Source organism: Rhipicephalus sanguineus, chromosome 1 (genome assembly GCF_013339695.2).
Source record: "Rhipicephalus sanguineus isolate Rsan-2018 chromosome 1, BIME_Rsan_1.4, whole genome shotgun sequence".
NCBI lineage: Eukaryota > Metazoa > Arthropoda > Arachnida > Ixodida > Ixodidae > Rhipicephalus > Rhipicephalus sanguineus.
In genome coordinates this window covers 265,745,735-265,761,529 of record NC_051176.1, presented here as the reverse complement: position 1 = coordinate 265,761,529, position 15,795 = coordinate 265,745,735, and the positions used below count along the sequence as shown (strand labels likewise).

Below are 15,795 nucleotides of genomic sequence, written 5' to 3'. Positions count from 1 at the left end.
GGTTCCGCGGAACCCAGGGGTTCCGTGGAACCCAGGGGTTCCGTGAAGGACATTCTTGGGTTCCGCGAGCTGTCAGAACGAATGCGACCCGCTCTCGTTTTAGCCCCATTAGCACTTACTTTATGACTTCGAAGAGAAAATTTGCAATAAATTTTGCGTTTAACGATGCCATCCCACGCCGCATCCACTTATCGGGTGTCCCGCGGATAGCGAGAGACCCACATGGTAGCAGCACTAAAGACTTATTGTCTTGCGCGCGCCATGAAACGCGCGATTTGCGGACCCGCGCTGACAGGCATGCTCGTGAGCGTATATTTGTTAACGGGCACCTCGGTGTTTTATTCGTGGCTCATGGTGCGTCGGCGTTCACGTGGCAGTTTGCATACACGCTGATTTGCCACCGCAATGTGTCGGATTTGAAAACAAAATGCGCAACGAGGTTTAGCGACCGGTGTATCGGTCGACAGCCATTCCGCGGTGTGACTGGCATGCCTTCATTTATGTTTAGCAAAAAATAAAGCAAGCTTCTGTACGTACATCCGGCGCTTCGTGTGCGTGATCACATTGCTTACGGCGCGCGCTGCCCGAAGCATGCCACGCATAATCGGCGGGCGCTTTACGTCACTCGCGGGGTGGGGTTGTTGCGGAGTGATCGCAAGTCTGTGTATTATCTGTAGTTGCACATCAACGACGATGGCCTTCGGTATTAAAGATCGTAGCCTAATGCGGACGGTGAATTAATACTGTGGTTGCGCTTCGAGAAGTGTCAATAACCCCCCCCCCCCCCCCCCCCCCCGCGGCACTCTGGAAACGCCGTTGGGGTTCCCCAAGGCCAGAATGTTTGAGAACCCCTGCAGCATAAGCGTTCATTATTAACCGCGCAGCGCAAATTGACAGCCTATAAAGGAACACAGACGACGACTGCAGTTAGCCTTAACTTCCGTCAAACTTAACTGCGGCTAGACTACCAGTGTGACAAGGGTAGTAGACGGGTGCTCAAAACACTGAACAACGTCAATATGTCCGGTCGATTTGCGCTGTACAACGTCCGTTAAAAAAAAAAAAAAAAGAATGCGCCAGCCACGCACGTGAACGAATCCCTTCAGATAAAATTCACGCAGTTGAGCAAAATGCCCAGAACAGGTGATGCTGGGTGCGCCTTTTCAGCTCGTGTAACATATCGCAGAAAGCGTCGTGTCAGGTTTGTCGGAAGGCTGCATGCTTTATCTTCAGAGTACTTACTGTCCATTTTTCGATAGTAGCAGACAACAACGCGTACACCACGTCTATTACGACCGAGTATGCTGCAGTAGTTTCGTAAGTATGCGTAGAGATGTGTATACTGGCTACATAGATCCGATGACAGCCCAACCGTACTCGGTTGACTTGCAAAATGAAGAATTGCGTTTTGAAGAGGCAAACAAGACACGTCCTTTGTTGTCACGACGCATTTATTTTTACCTTTCTTTCACAATGAAAAGGCAGCGTCGCCAGATTAAAAACAGGCGACATATACCGTGCACAGTGTCAATCATACGAAATGAAAAGCAATAAACACTAGGTGAGTTTACAAAGAAATGGTTATGATCGTCGTTAGGGGGGAGCCGAAGTGCGCGAAGAGCTTCCGCAACGCTTCATTGAAAGTGAAATGGTTAAATTATGTGTTTCCGGTGAACAGCCAGTAGCGACTAAGTTGGCCCTACGAATCGGTAAATGGCTATGCTAACGTCCATAACGACCTCACAGAGGTCACAGAAGGCGACATACAAACGCACATTCTACGCAAACACTCTTTTTTGAACAAATGCAAAACCGCAGATATTCCTGCACCACGCAGTGCGGGAGCATCGCTCGCTCACAGGCGGACAGGACGAGGAGTGAGTTGACCTGCGGTGACGCGAAGCGGTCGTTCAGGTATCCCCAGTCGAACGAACGAAAACCGTGCCTGAGACATTTTTCCACCATGAACAGCAGCGCAATATAGGCTGGAACGAACCATTAACTCATTATGCCTAAGGCAGTGGTCAAGGAGACTCAATAACTGGCTGAACAACAGATTAGGTCAAAGAATTATCTCGGTAACAAGATGTGCTCTAGCAGCTTGTTAGACGACACTTTTACAAGCCATAGAAACAGAGCAAAGATCTCTTCAAGAGCCCATCTACAAACAACACCGGTTGCCTACTTTATCCAAGAAACTCTCCATTGAAACACAATCACTCCTCGCAACTCGCACACTACACCAACACGTCTATACATCACGCCAAAGAAGGCTGAAACGGCGTGTAACAGAATTAAACAATGAACCCTATAATGATACACAAGCTAAACTGTGTCCTTATTAAACAAAATGGCAGTACATCTGTGTTGCAAGTGGCCGCGCGAAAAAAAAAAAAAAAAAGAGAGAGAAGGTCATGCGGTCACACTCACACAGTGCATTCGAAAGGTATAGCAAGAAATGAGATAGACGGCAAATAAAACACTCTAGAAAGTGGCGCGCTGACCCCAAACTCCGCATGCAAAGCGCAGGAGTGAACAAACACGTCAGAAGTCCAACCCCCGATTGTTTCAAGTGCGTACGCACGAGAGATGTGCCAGGTAAGGAAAACCGACGATGCTCCCCAACACTGCCGATCGTTTTTGTCCGTCAACAATGTGCGGGTAGAACGCGTTGAATCGAGCGAGGTAGCGCACGAACCCGAAAGCGACAAATATACAAAATGAAAAACGCCACGAATTGCGCGGAAGTCGAGCGGCCGCGCTTTGGCCATCCTTCACACTGTCCTATACCATGTCGTTGTTTGGAACGTTCCTTCATATCGGTGAAGCGCGGCGCACATGCTTTTGACTGGGAATGTATACTGCGTGTCAACGTGCGAGCAATGCACGCTTCTTTTTTCTATACATCGCGGCCACAAGCTTTCGCGCCTTCGCGACGCATAACGAAAGGCACGGCGTTTCGAATAGTTCATTGTGGTTGAAGTGATATCGCGATTTGTCAGTCCGCAAGCACTGCATCTCCACAACACACGTTAACTTAATCACGCACTCTCGCACTCACAACTAAACGAGAAGAGAAGCAATATTACAGCTCAGTATTAGCTCTCACACACTCATGACAAGATTGAACACACCGTTCGCGTTTCTGTCCCACTGCGGTGCCTCGAAGATGCCCGCGGAGCCAGAGGTAGCGCAAGTGAGCTTTCCAAAAAGAAAGAAAAAAAAAAATCCCGACTGTCGTATATACAACGGTTCAGTGAATAAGAAAAGACCCATTAGAAGCCGATAAATAAACCTAAGGTACTCATTTGCCTCGGAAGGATATTATAATTCGGTTTTTAGACGGCACAAGTAGCTCACGAGCAATAAATGGTTATGTTAAAGCACACGATTTAAACCATCACTCCAGTGTCTGTAGGCCTTCGCAATAACGCTTAGCCGTTGCGGCGAAGCAGCCTCCAAAGCCTGAGTTCCAATTTGAGTCATTCCTTAAGATGACTTAGTTCCTTGAAAGCTGCCAAAATAACAATCAAAAGGAAAATTTTCGATCTCATCTTTAATCTCGAGTGATGCCGAGCGCGTGACAGATGCTTGAAAACGCTGGAAATGTAGAACGCTTTGCTGCCTCCGCGACGGCTGCTTAGACTGATACATTCGAATAGCGCTGCCGGAACCCGTATTCTGCGGAACAGTGATGTACCTCACATATTTGAAGTATAGACATTTTTCTCACGTCATTCCAGAGCCTTCAAGTTCTTATTACGAGAAAATGATCGCCTAAATATGTTAATTAACAATGTGTATATAATTGAGCCTGCAACAACGTTTCTTGCGCCAACAAGCCACAACTGTTTTCTCAAAGACTGCATCTCTTCAGGAGTCAGCTAACACAGAAGCACCGTCATACCTTTGTGAATCTTAATGAGGTTTCGCACGAAAGGTGGAGAGAGTACAAGGTTGGTTTTCACGAAACCGAGAGAGCACCCCGCGAGTGGATTCCCGAAACATGGCTAGCAAATACGAGCATTCACATAATGGCCATGGTGCTCGTCAACGAGAAGAGACACGAAGGAGCTGCGCAACGGAACATACAAACCCATCAAAAATGCAGTTAACAATAAATGTACACACAACACAGAAGCGTGGCAAGGAGCACCTAATTTACACTGTGCAATTTTTCTCAGCATTGAGGATGAATGCCTGGCACGCCGAAGACAATACACAAGCGAGACTGGAGACATCAGAGAACGTTTCACGACAGCAACCCGCGTTATCAGACTGGGTGTACACTGGCCCCCATCATATGCAACATTGGTAGAGAGAGCGTTCGCAATAAGTGCACGGCTCATATCAAGTATTTTTTTCTTTGTGGAAGAAAAAAAAAGCACGTTCCGTTTAGATGTGTCATACCAAGGAGAGCTTTAGTGTAGCTTAAAGGGACACTAAAGGCAAATAACAATTTATGTCATAGTGAAAGCTCAATGTGTGACGACGTTTAAAACGGCAATATTATCGACAGCAGTGCCCTACTTACCGAGAAATTAAGCCAAATGTATCACACGATGAGCGCCACGAGTGGGACATTTTGGAAATGATCCCGATGAAGTGAGAGTCCGATTATAATTAATCACTCGTAATCAAACTAGCTGCAATAAAAAAAAAAGAACCTTCCGTGCATCAAGAGACGTAATAAAATGCTGCTTGTTCGTTTCTGTTTGATTCATGGAAAAAAAAGCCTCTTTGGCGTTGCCATGGGGGACGGCGCGCGTGGTTCAAAGGTTCCGTTTTCGCCGAACTGCGCTTCGCCCGGCGCCCTGCTTCGCTCACGCGGTCGCGTCTCAGGGGTAGTTTCGGTATCGCGTACTGCCGCGTGTGTTTTGCGCGCTCGTGAATGTCGCTCTGACAGAAAGTTCGAAAAAAATGCCGCATGCATGTGGTGTTGCCGGATGCCGGAATGGTGCACGCCGCCAGTGCACGCCGCCGCGCAGTAAAGGCGGGCAACGTTGGGCACGGCAACAGTAACGTGAGAAAGACCGCATTCAGGCGGGTGATTTGAAAGTGCGCTAACGCGATGCGGACCAGAAAAACGTGATTTTATTTCAAAATAAGCACTGCCTTGGCACAAAAGTAGCACTACGAGGATTTTGGACCGCTATTTCAACAATCAACGTCGACTTACAATTTGCCTTTAGTGTCCCTTTAATTAAACCACCACGGAGTTCCATAAGCAATGTAGCGATATTCGCAGAGACGAAGGTTCATTTCCTTTGTAGTTTTACTTTTGACGTTTACAACTCAGATTATTATGGAATGTTCGGTATCTTAACAAATGATTGCGCAGCCGATCTATGCCGTGCAGTCAAGGTATTACTTGGAGGGCCGCACTAAACACGGGAAAAGTTGTGTACAGTCTGCATCTCACATGCCTAGAGTGGTCGAACGCGTGGCTGTGGATGCTGACGCCGTCCGCAGCTGCTACCTCGCGTTAGCTACAAGCTTCTGTTTATGCTTAGATTATAGCACAAGGTCATATCATCATATAGGTCATATAATTCATGCTTGAATTATAGCACAAGATCTCCTCATCGTGCGGTATGATTACGTTTGGCATCATCACGGCGCCGGTCTCTACATACTTTCGCAAAATAACGGCGGGTGAAGCGGCCGACTGGCCGCTCCGGAGAAGTGTGATTCAGACTGTGTACATTATTAAGCTTCCTTCGTGTCGTCTGTGCTTCTTCCACCCTCTTTCCGTAACGAGTTACGGCGATGACTTCTGACCAAATTCAACTTGTCTCGAAAAGGGGCCTTCTTTAGCTCTAGACACTTCACACAGCCCACTTTTATAACCAAGATATAACGGGCATAAACGAAAGTATTGCGCGACATTATTCCGATTCTTTAGCGTTCATACTAAAATTCTCCGGAACGCTCTAACTGAAATTTCATGAGGCGGCAGCCAATAAAAAAAAAAAAACGCAGTAGGTCAAGCGCAGCGACTTTCAGCCTTGCGTTTAGCAAGGACGTATAGACTATAACGTACCGAGTGGGGCTAGCTGTTTCCACCGCCTATTTTAAAGCCCCTCGCTGCGCACCATGTTACAAGTATTTTTTTTCCCCCAAAATGTTCAATGAACCAAACAAACTGTTTCATTTTGAGGGGCTGACAACTAATTTTTATGGTACCTGCTTTCTTTAGTGCCGCAGAAAGCTTAGCGGTCAGAGCGCCGAATCGCGGAATGGTAACGCGGAAAACGCCGTGAAACATTTTTTTATCATAACTTGTCGATCTCTTGCGCCGATCAAGTCGTACATGCAACACATGCTGCAAACAGTGATAAATCAGCACGATAGCGGTTATACGCTGGCAAGCAAGTGAGTTCTTGTGTTTATGAAGCCAGTGTTGCTGGCTCGTGTTCGCGCGCTGCGTATTCGCCGCGCATGCGTGGCTTGAAATAAGGTTTTCGGTTCCGCTGTAGATGGGTGGATGCTATGAGCATCCCCATAAAAAAATACTTTAATTATTATCTTTTAATCCGGCCTAATGCCTTGTCTATCTAATTAAAACTTTCTTCCTACAGAAATAAAGAGCTCATAAATTCACAGCCGAACTCCCTGCGCCCGGCGGCAGAGTTACCTTATTTTCCCCACTATTTATTTCTCCAAACTTCACCGCCGCCAATCTTCCAACCGCATTTTACTTCCATCTGTGCCTAAAACCGAAGGCTTCATGTAGGCTAATGCCCAACCAAACATGCACCCGGGTGGGTATACCTTCACACCTTCGCACCCGGGTGGCTACCTTCACACATGTTCCATCGTCTCCTTAGCTTCCCCAGAGCAAGTACATTCTTCTTTACCGAATCTCGCTTTACTGAGACTCCGCGTTCTAAGGCAACCCCACCTTGCTTGAAAAAGTGAAGCGCGTCCCTTTGTGTTAGTATAAAACTAGCTGCCGCGAAGACAGCGCCGCTCTTTAGCGTAACACCTTTTAGCTCGTAATTAAGCATAGAATAAAGATGGCAATCCATCATAAGGACTGCATTTTTATTCACGAATTATGGCGCGCCTACACAACAGCAGACCACTTACGGCAATCCGAACGACTCCTTCGCTCAGTATCAAGGCTTTTCCACGAGGCGACGCGACATACCGGTTTTTATTAAGTTACTGTATATGCTACCTTTAAGTAGCAGAGTTGCGCATCTGTTTTCCAACGCCGCTAGCAACCATGCATTGCGGAGAAGCTGACGCTCGGGCCAATTTTTGTATTTCTCGACGCCGCCGCTGCAGCTCACTGAATTAACACTAGTCATCGACAGCCAATGTTTATCGCCGGCCTTCGACACGCCAGACATGTTTATCGGCGACGCGGTAGGCATGTCGCCTGCAAAAATGGAGTGCGACTTCACCGCATAGCTGTGGTTGCTAGCCGGACCTATGCGCTACTCTGCTACCTAAAGGTAGCATATACAGTGACTCTAGTTTTTATGACTTTCAAGCGCAATTTATGAATACAAATGCGACTAAAATCGCGAGAACAATGCTCAATTCTGTCACTATAGTTCACGGTCTTTCCATTTCCACCGATACATGATCCCACGCTCAGGCCGGTTGTCCGTCCCTTCCAAGATTTTACAAGCACCTCACCGATGATCACATATCGTCTCTTCGATGTTCAGCTGTGTGTGGTTAGCGGTAGGCGGGTTCACTTAGCACTATTTTTTTTTCTTCTCATAAATTGAATCGGCAAGTAGGCTATCAATCTAAAAGCTGCTTTCATTGAAGAAAACGACGTAGAAAAAAAAGTTTTTGGAAGGCAATCCAACGGATCCCCGTGTAGCCCGAACAGTACACGTGTTTTTACTCCACGAATCGATTGCCAATACATACGCACCAGGAATGCGGCTTAATTCAGCTACGCGAGGTATCCAGCGAAGAGAAGAGGCTAAGAACGACAGAAAGTTGACCTATAGTTAAGGATCCATCATGAAAGAAGGCAAGGCGTGCAAACACGAACACAAGAGAAAGAGAAGCAGACAACACACAGCTAAGCACCGCACCTTATTGATTTTCCCAGCTGCCAAGTAAACACTATTTGGAAGGGCCAACATGTTAGTAACTTATTTCAGTTTTAACCGCTGTCGTATTCGTTCCTGTTACCAAAAATACGGGACGCACTCATTTGAAACCCTGAACACTCATATCACGCTGCATTTCATTCTGCTTATTACGACCGTCAATGAACATCCAAGCAACGCCCACTGGAATCCTGAGCCCGACGTACACACTGCGTGCTTATAAAGCAGATACACTACAGCTCTACATGCTCGACTCGTAAACGTCATGAATGATGAGCTAAAAGCAACGACGACGCACACCATATAGTGACGCAAACGTTGCTGAGTGGTCCACGGCACTATTGATTTTTAGCATTTGTTGATTTGGGTAAACAAAGGCAACGAAAAATGACAGCCAAGGCATCATCTAGTAGCATTTTCATGTAGGAAAGTTAGGGGCGAAGCGCTAGACATAATCGTGTTAAAATAGCAGCCCAAAGAAATGTGCCAAAAACATCCACACCGACACGAGCCATGTACGCTTCACACACATTCGGCGTCGGTGTTAGCCTTTTAGTCACCATGATGAAAGCTGTTGAGTGGCTGACAATTCTAGAATGTCTATTACAATTTCTTTCTGGGATCCTTTCCAGATCGACTCCAGCTAGTGTTACACGAGACAAAACCAGCTCATTTGACGTACTCGCGCAAGACACAAACGGCGATAGGATAAATATTTTATATTACTGTTATTTATAACAGCGACTCCGAAAAAAAGTAATCCAGATGATAAACAACGTTTTCATCTACACAACGCGAAGGAGGCGCTGTGTATCACCCATACAAAAACATGCAAAGAAAAAAGAATAATAACGGCAAAAAGCCCATGCTAGAAACTCTAAAAGTATCGTACAATGGCATACACAAAGACCTCGCAACAACATGGCTTCTTTATCACAGAGCGGTGTTCCCGTCAAAACCGTCGTCACAAAAGGCACCGCTGTGAGATGCGCGCGGCCGAAGGGAATGTGTGGCCGTGTCGGCAAGGTGTTGGCCCGGCGCATCTTAGCTCGTCTCGGCGGCGGCCATACGCCATCGACAGGCTATCTCATCAGCTCTCGCATTCCCGCTCGCTCCGCCAGGCAGGCCCGAAAGGGCACGGATCGAAGCCAGCGTCGCAAAGCGCAAGAAGGCACGCGCTTTGCGATGCGCTCGGCTCGGCTCTCTCTCTCTCGTTGGCGAGGTAGGTGCGCAACGAGAAAGGAGGCTACCCAGAGTTCCAAAGCATCGGCGGTAGCCCGTCTATGAGTGGTGAAGTATTCACACAATGGCACTGTCGGTGGTGGATTGCTTGAGTGTTGACGGACCCGCCGGCGAGCTCACTCGAGGCCCTGCATGAGGATGTGCATCTCGCGGAAGAGGTGACCCAGCTTGCCCTGCATCGTCTGGCGCTTGAGCAGAAACGACCGGATGGAGAGCAGCTGGTTGTAGCAGCTCATGCACTTGTTGTACCTGTCGAAACGAGAAGAGGAAACGAAGCATTCGCACGGTGTTTCACTGTACAGTACAAAACGAGGATGAGTTCGCAAATGCCGACAGGTAATGACCGGCCATGGTAAAGATTTCTCATTCTGTGCCTTTGATGGACGAGAAAAACAGTACAGAGAAATCAGCTGGTCGCGTTAGTACGCGGCCGTTAATTAAGCACCGCGTATGAGACAGGTGGCCACAGGCGCTGCACATTTACACGTGTGTTGCTCTTTTCTTGTTGCCAACACTGTTTGGTGAACCGCACGCGCGTGTGCGCGCTTTCTCAGACGCTCGCCTGAAATTTTGTAAGAAGTTTGCGCGAAATCGTCGACAAAAGCCAGTCATAAAGGACAAGCAAGTGTGCGGGACCGTGCCCAAGGCCCGTGCGCGGAGCCGGGGTAGCGCCTACGCCGCCATGGCTACCGCAGCGCCGCGTCGAGCAGGTGAAGCCTGTTGGACGCGAAAAAGAAAGCGCGGGCGTGAGGGGGGCGACAGGCGCAGAAAACACGCGGCCCAACAGAGGAAGCGAGGTGCGGGGCGGGGAACCAGTGCGGTGCAGCTCGCTGCCTAGTAATGACCGCTGTCCGTCTGTTGGGTAACCTGGGTGTGTTTGGGGAGCTTATGCCGCTCAGCGTCCCCACAGGACTTGAATCTTCCGCCTAATTGTACCTCACGGGAGGGCCGCGAGAAACGGCGGCCGTCACGGCGAGTGGTCGGCGGCGCGATCACAATCGCAATTAAAATGGCAAGGGACGACGGGAGTTTGCTTTGTTTTTTCTCCTTTCTTCCTGGGCGCCGTTTTTCGCGTCCCTACCGACGCCGTCCGCGGCACCCCTCCTCCTGGTTGGCCCCCAAACTAATGATAACAAATTCGAGCCTCGCGGCGCAGGCCGTACATCTCCAGTTTGTATCTGGTTTCCGTTTCGTTCTCCTTCATGAATTTCACAGCTGCCCCCCTCCCCTTCAGAGACGGCGCGCCGGAACTCCCGCGAGCCACTCCTCTCGCGCACTGCACGATATATTACGTACACGCCCAGTATTACAGTCGGACAATTACGGCGTTTCTTGCCCCTCCCAGACAGAGATTTCACGGCACTCGGCCGGCCGGCACGCACGCAGTCGCCGCCTGGCAGGGTCGCCCCTCTCCCCACACGCGCTGTCGCCTCGTTACCGGGCGCCGAAGCTCCGGGGTCGAAGCCGGTCGCTTCCTCTGCGCGAACGACGCGGCGCGGATGAATCAACTACACACTGGTGTGTCTCCTCCGTTCTTGTAAACACCACGAAGCGCATCGCTCACCTTTCTTCCCTGGAGATGTCCACTCCTACGCCAGGCGGTGCTGTTATGTTCGTCTTGATGATTGAGGCGAAGTTCTTGAGCAGGATGCGGAGACAGGCACAACCGGTTGACATGTACCTGCGCAGGGAGCACGTAAACACGCTGCATTAATTAAAAAGGCCGCCTGCTGCATACCACCCACTCGCGAGATAGGCGAGACACGGCATGCGTTCACTTCGCCACATATTCGTTTATCGGCAAATACGCCCCGTAAAGAGTTAACACCAGCTATAAGTAAAACATAAAAATCGAAGGAATGATGGTCATCTTGACATAAATGAAAACAAAGAAAGGAAATTGCGGCACGAAGGCCCGGCGGCTTTGGCTTTACCATTTGGAGTCGGGTATAGGCCCAAGCGCGCAGTCAGCGACCCGAATAAATCAATGAACCGAGCGATACGCCCGGCACGCAGCTCCAGCACTGCTGTATCATGCAATGTATAGCACCTGGCGCTCCACCCAACCCGCGTTCCACGAGACCTATACCGGGCCGGAGCGCCACTTTCTCCAGGCATGGAGATGACACCGGTTCGCTGCATGCCGTGGCGACTATTTACATAAGAGGGTGTGAGCTTCGGTCATTTTCGATGCGGCACCGGGTCAATCGGGTGCATTCCTGGCATTCCCGGGGCGGCATCGCCAGCCTTAATGAACGGCAGCCCGAATATATTGACGAGCCCCTGCGCATACAGCACGGGGGCCACACCTTCGCAACGCTACCGCTCCTGAACCACGGACCGATCGTAGCGCACCAGCACGCTTCGGCTAACGAAGGTAATTAATGATGCATAAGTGCTCGGGGCCATAATCTGGACCCGCGCTCTGAGCGAGGGCCGCACAGCCCGATGCATGCCACGACGGTTCGACCACCGCGGCCACGAGGGCTGCGCACGAAGCTAAAGTGCGCGATGTGTAATAAACGCGGCAGAGCTTGGTCTGAAGAAGGCGCGAAGTGTAGCAGACCAATAGGGCAACAAAAGCAGCGAATCAGTGTAGCTCTTCGACAACAGTGGGAATGCGGCAAGCACCCGACTGTCGAACAGAGCGCAGGAATCGCGGCGGAACACCGCAATACAGCATATACTCTGAGCGCTTAAATAAATGTGCATCCAATCTGTCAAAATGCTACTTCCTCACGAAACATCCTTGGACCGCAGCCACATCAACGTACGTATTATAGGATATACGCCACCAAGTCTTCAACAAATTAGTTCAGCGGAAATCCGAAAGGTGATCGCTTGCACTGAGCAAAGTGCGACTCGCAAATGAATACAAACCTTTCCACAGTCATGTTTAATTTGTATATCTGCCCTCCACAGCAATTTAACAATGGAGAGATTGATCCGTCATGAAATTCCCATAGAAGGCTTGTCTAATATGCTTGAATTGATGCACCTACATGATATATGTCAAGATTTGTCTCGGAAGGAGTAAGGCAACTGCTGTTTTAAAAGCCCACGGACACTATAATCAAAATCAATTAACAATAAAGAAAAGCATATTTCAACATATAATACTTGCAAACTTTCGAGCACACGTAACCGTCGCCCCACTTACTCCCTTATACACGTATACCATGAAGATTTGCCCAAAGGGCTTCTGCATCATACAGAGAGAATGTGAATGTTTTTGAGCTTTCTCGAAGCCAACGGTCCTGTCACAGTGGCTAAACTATAGCTATGACATTCTGTCATTGAATACTTTGAAACGGACCATTAGATTTCGGCACTCACAGTGATGTGGGATATTGCAAAAAACGTCCTTGCGTGAAAACTTCTACGGACGTGAAAATACCCACAGCTGGTTAATTATACGGCGCACACCAAGTATCGCGTCTCCAATATACATATTTGTATGTACATATAAGCTCCAGATTTGAAACGTCAAACGATGACCCCATTGAATCGCAATAAACTCTCTAATAGAAGACATATATCTTGTAGCCCGCTGTAGTGGAATATACGTTTGTTAATATGTTTAATTCGAAACGGAACACGGCGTGCTCATATTACGAAAGACTTCGACTGCGTAGGCTTCCCCAAACAACTTAAGTCCGCGGCATTTCGTCCTCGAAGGCGGAGGCACACAAGCCAGCACCCATGGGCGCGCGCTCAGGACTGACGTCATGAGCCGGACCTGCCGGTGGGGGTACCCCGCCTGCGGACGGAGAACATTGCCGAGTGCATGAGCGGGACTATTTCTTTAACCGCAGAGGCGATCGGGTGCCTCTCCGGACTTCTTAAGTTGTATCCGCCAATAGAAGTGTCGAACCCCCCCCCCCCCCCCCCCCCGAAATAAAATCTTGGCTACGTCCCAGTTGGACTAAGTATTTAATTTCAGCAAATGAGCTGTTATGCAAATGTCAAGAATCGGTGCGCAGCAGACTACGTAAGACATTACTGCGTACACATGCCGCTGGGTGTGCGGGCACCGACAAACAATGCTTTCTCGCGCAGCCGCCCATCGCCAACAGTCCAGCCAAAAGTCCGGGAGTCAAATTTTCGCCGCCCTCTGTCTATCCCAGACTCGCAGAAATGGGCAGGAGTGCATAAGTTGTCGTTGGTGGCTTACGTACTGTTCGCGCGGTCGCAACCAAAGCGTACAGGCGCGGCACTCCGAAAACGGTGGCGTGACTCGCGGGCACGCACACGCACAAGTGGGTGGCCTTGCGTTTCGGTGAACCCATGCAGTTCGAGAAATCTCGTGCCAGATCGCAGGTGGCAAGCTCTGCACGTACACCGAGAGTGGGCAGCGAAGAGATACTCTTCTGTGAACAACAACCACGCGACCATGAGAACAGCGAAAGCTCACCCAAGCCGGCAATGACTTTTTACTTTTTGGTATTCGTACGAAGATAATTTCTGTAAAGTTATATTCGCGTCTTCTACATTGGTTGAAATAAACTCTGTGGGCCACAGAGGAAACAGACTACATTGCTGCTATATATGTGACACGTTTCTTTTGTTGCCTGCCCAGAGCCCATACAAATGCAAGACGTTCATACAAACCTAAACAGCACAGCGTTAGTTTCTCGACGCGTGATTCGGAAGGCACATGTATGGCTAGACCTTCCATTATATCAGCAGCGTCTGACTACAGAGTAAGTTCATCGCTATAGCACAAGAAGGAAAATCTGGGCTAGTTGGTGAAGGTTAATTTTTTAACAGCCTTTTTTTTAATCGCTATAGGAATTTCAATGGAAGTTCAAAAAGTTCATTTCGAAAAAAACTGCACATATACATTTTAGTGCACTATAGACGTCTAATTGCGAACAGACGCCATTTCTAAAGAACTCTACAGCAATTTCAAATCATACTGAATCCCACCAAATTCTAGACAAAAAAATTATATCAATTTATATTGATGAACTGTTCTTTCAATAATCTACTTCGCAGTTAGATAGAGGTCGAGCTACCATATTATATATATATATATATATATATATATATATATATATATATATATATATATATATATATATATATATATATATATATAATCGTGCTGGTATTAACGAAGGCTGTTCTAAGCAGCTCAGAAGGCAAGCACAAACCAAGACGTGCATCAGTGGACTGCCGTGCTCGCCTACGCCGAGTACCGTCCACTATCGCCACGCTGCGCTGGCACACACCGAAGGAAGCGAGCTTCGCACTCACGGCCGGGAGTCCGAGAAGGGTCCGCCGCGTGACACTTGGGGAAATCGCATATATGAAGGCGCATTTGAACTGCAAATGTAATTGCAGGGAGGAGACTCGGATCCCACTCGAGTCGTTTTCCTTTGATTGAGATGAATTATGGCCAACGGGTTTGCCAGGCCACCGAGAAAATGGTATTTCGTGAAGAAGGGGAGGGGGTAATTTGTTTCGTAACGAGCGGCCAGGCCGGCCTCCCGTCTGTGTATGTGTGTGTGTGTGTGTACACGGGCGCGCGATCCGGACGCCGAATGGCACCGGAGCGGCGGAGAGCGAGTCCGATCGCAAAACGAGCCGCCCCGCCCCTTCGGAGCCGCGCCATCAAGTTGTTGACCTTTGCACGTCGAGATGCGCGCGCGGAGCCCGTCCCGAAACCTTCCCCGAAAGCTGGCAAAACTGAGTCGGGAGACGCTGTTCCAATTACACAATCGGCTCGCACGGTCCGAAAGCGATGCGTCCTCCGCCATTCGGTCGGTCGCACGCGGCAGCAGGTAAGTGTATAATCACCGCTCACTCTGCCGCATGCGGAGTCAAGAAAGTGAGGAAGACAGCAGCAGTGGGACGCGCGAAATGCGCGCGCGCACACCGCGGTTGGCTTGAAGAGAGAGATACAGCGTGGAAGCCAAGCACCAGCACAGCGATATAGAAAAGGAACGGAGCTGCCGCGCTGCACTGCACGAAACGCGAAACCATGAATCGCGAGCAGCGACCGAGGGGCGGGAGAAAGAAGCTTTCGCAGGACGTGGACGCCACCAGTCGATGCTACAGCCGGTACGTCCCGACGTTAACAACTAATCGAGTGTACAAGGAGGGGTAAAAATGATACGAAAAGAAAGAGCACGCTAAAGTGTAGCTACGTTTAGAGAGCTGCTTTCCAATAGAGCTGAGTGGTCGGAACGAACTGTCCAGAAGAACTGCCCGAGGCAAGCAGGGCGCGCCACCAACGGCAGCCACCTATCGGCAGATGCGGCTTCATCGAGGTCAAAGGAGGCGCGATAACAAATCGGCTCCATTTCAGACACCCAGCGATAAGCATCAGATCGCGTTTCCCAAAAAGGGCGGCGCACAGAGGGCGAGACAGCCGTCACAAAACAAGGAGCCAGGTCGCGCTGGCCGCCACCGGGGAGGCCGACTCCCCACACAAAAAAAGGAAGAGGGTGCGCAAAGGAAAAAAAGA

The 15,795-nt window shown here is 49.2% G+C and overlaps 1 protein-coding gene across 3 annotated transcripts in view; it reads right to left on the bottom strand.

The window, feature by feature from the left end:
• Positions 1–1,455: 1,455 nt before the first annotated feature.
• LOC119378893 (katanin p80 WD40 repeat-containing subunit B1) overlaps positions 1,456–15,795 on the bottom strand; it is a 198,405-nt gene continuing 184,065 nt past the window's right edge. For all 3 annotated transcript variants that reach the window (XM_037647953.2, XM_037647954.2, XM_037647955.2), the window contains 2 exons: positions 10,888–11,004; positions 1,456–9,572 (listed from right to left, as the gene is read on the bottom strand). In XM_037647953.2, the coding sequence (XP_037503881.1) occupies positions 9,440–9,572; positions 10,888–11,004 (250 nt within the window). In that variant the 3' untranslated portion in view covers positions 1,456–9,439. The remainder of the gene's footprint in view (positions 9,573–10,887; positions 11,005–15,795) is intronic.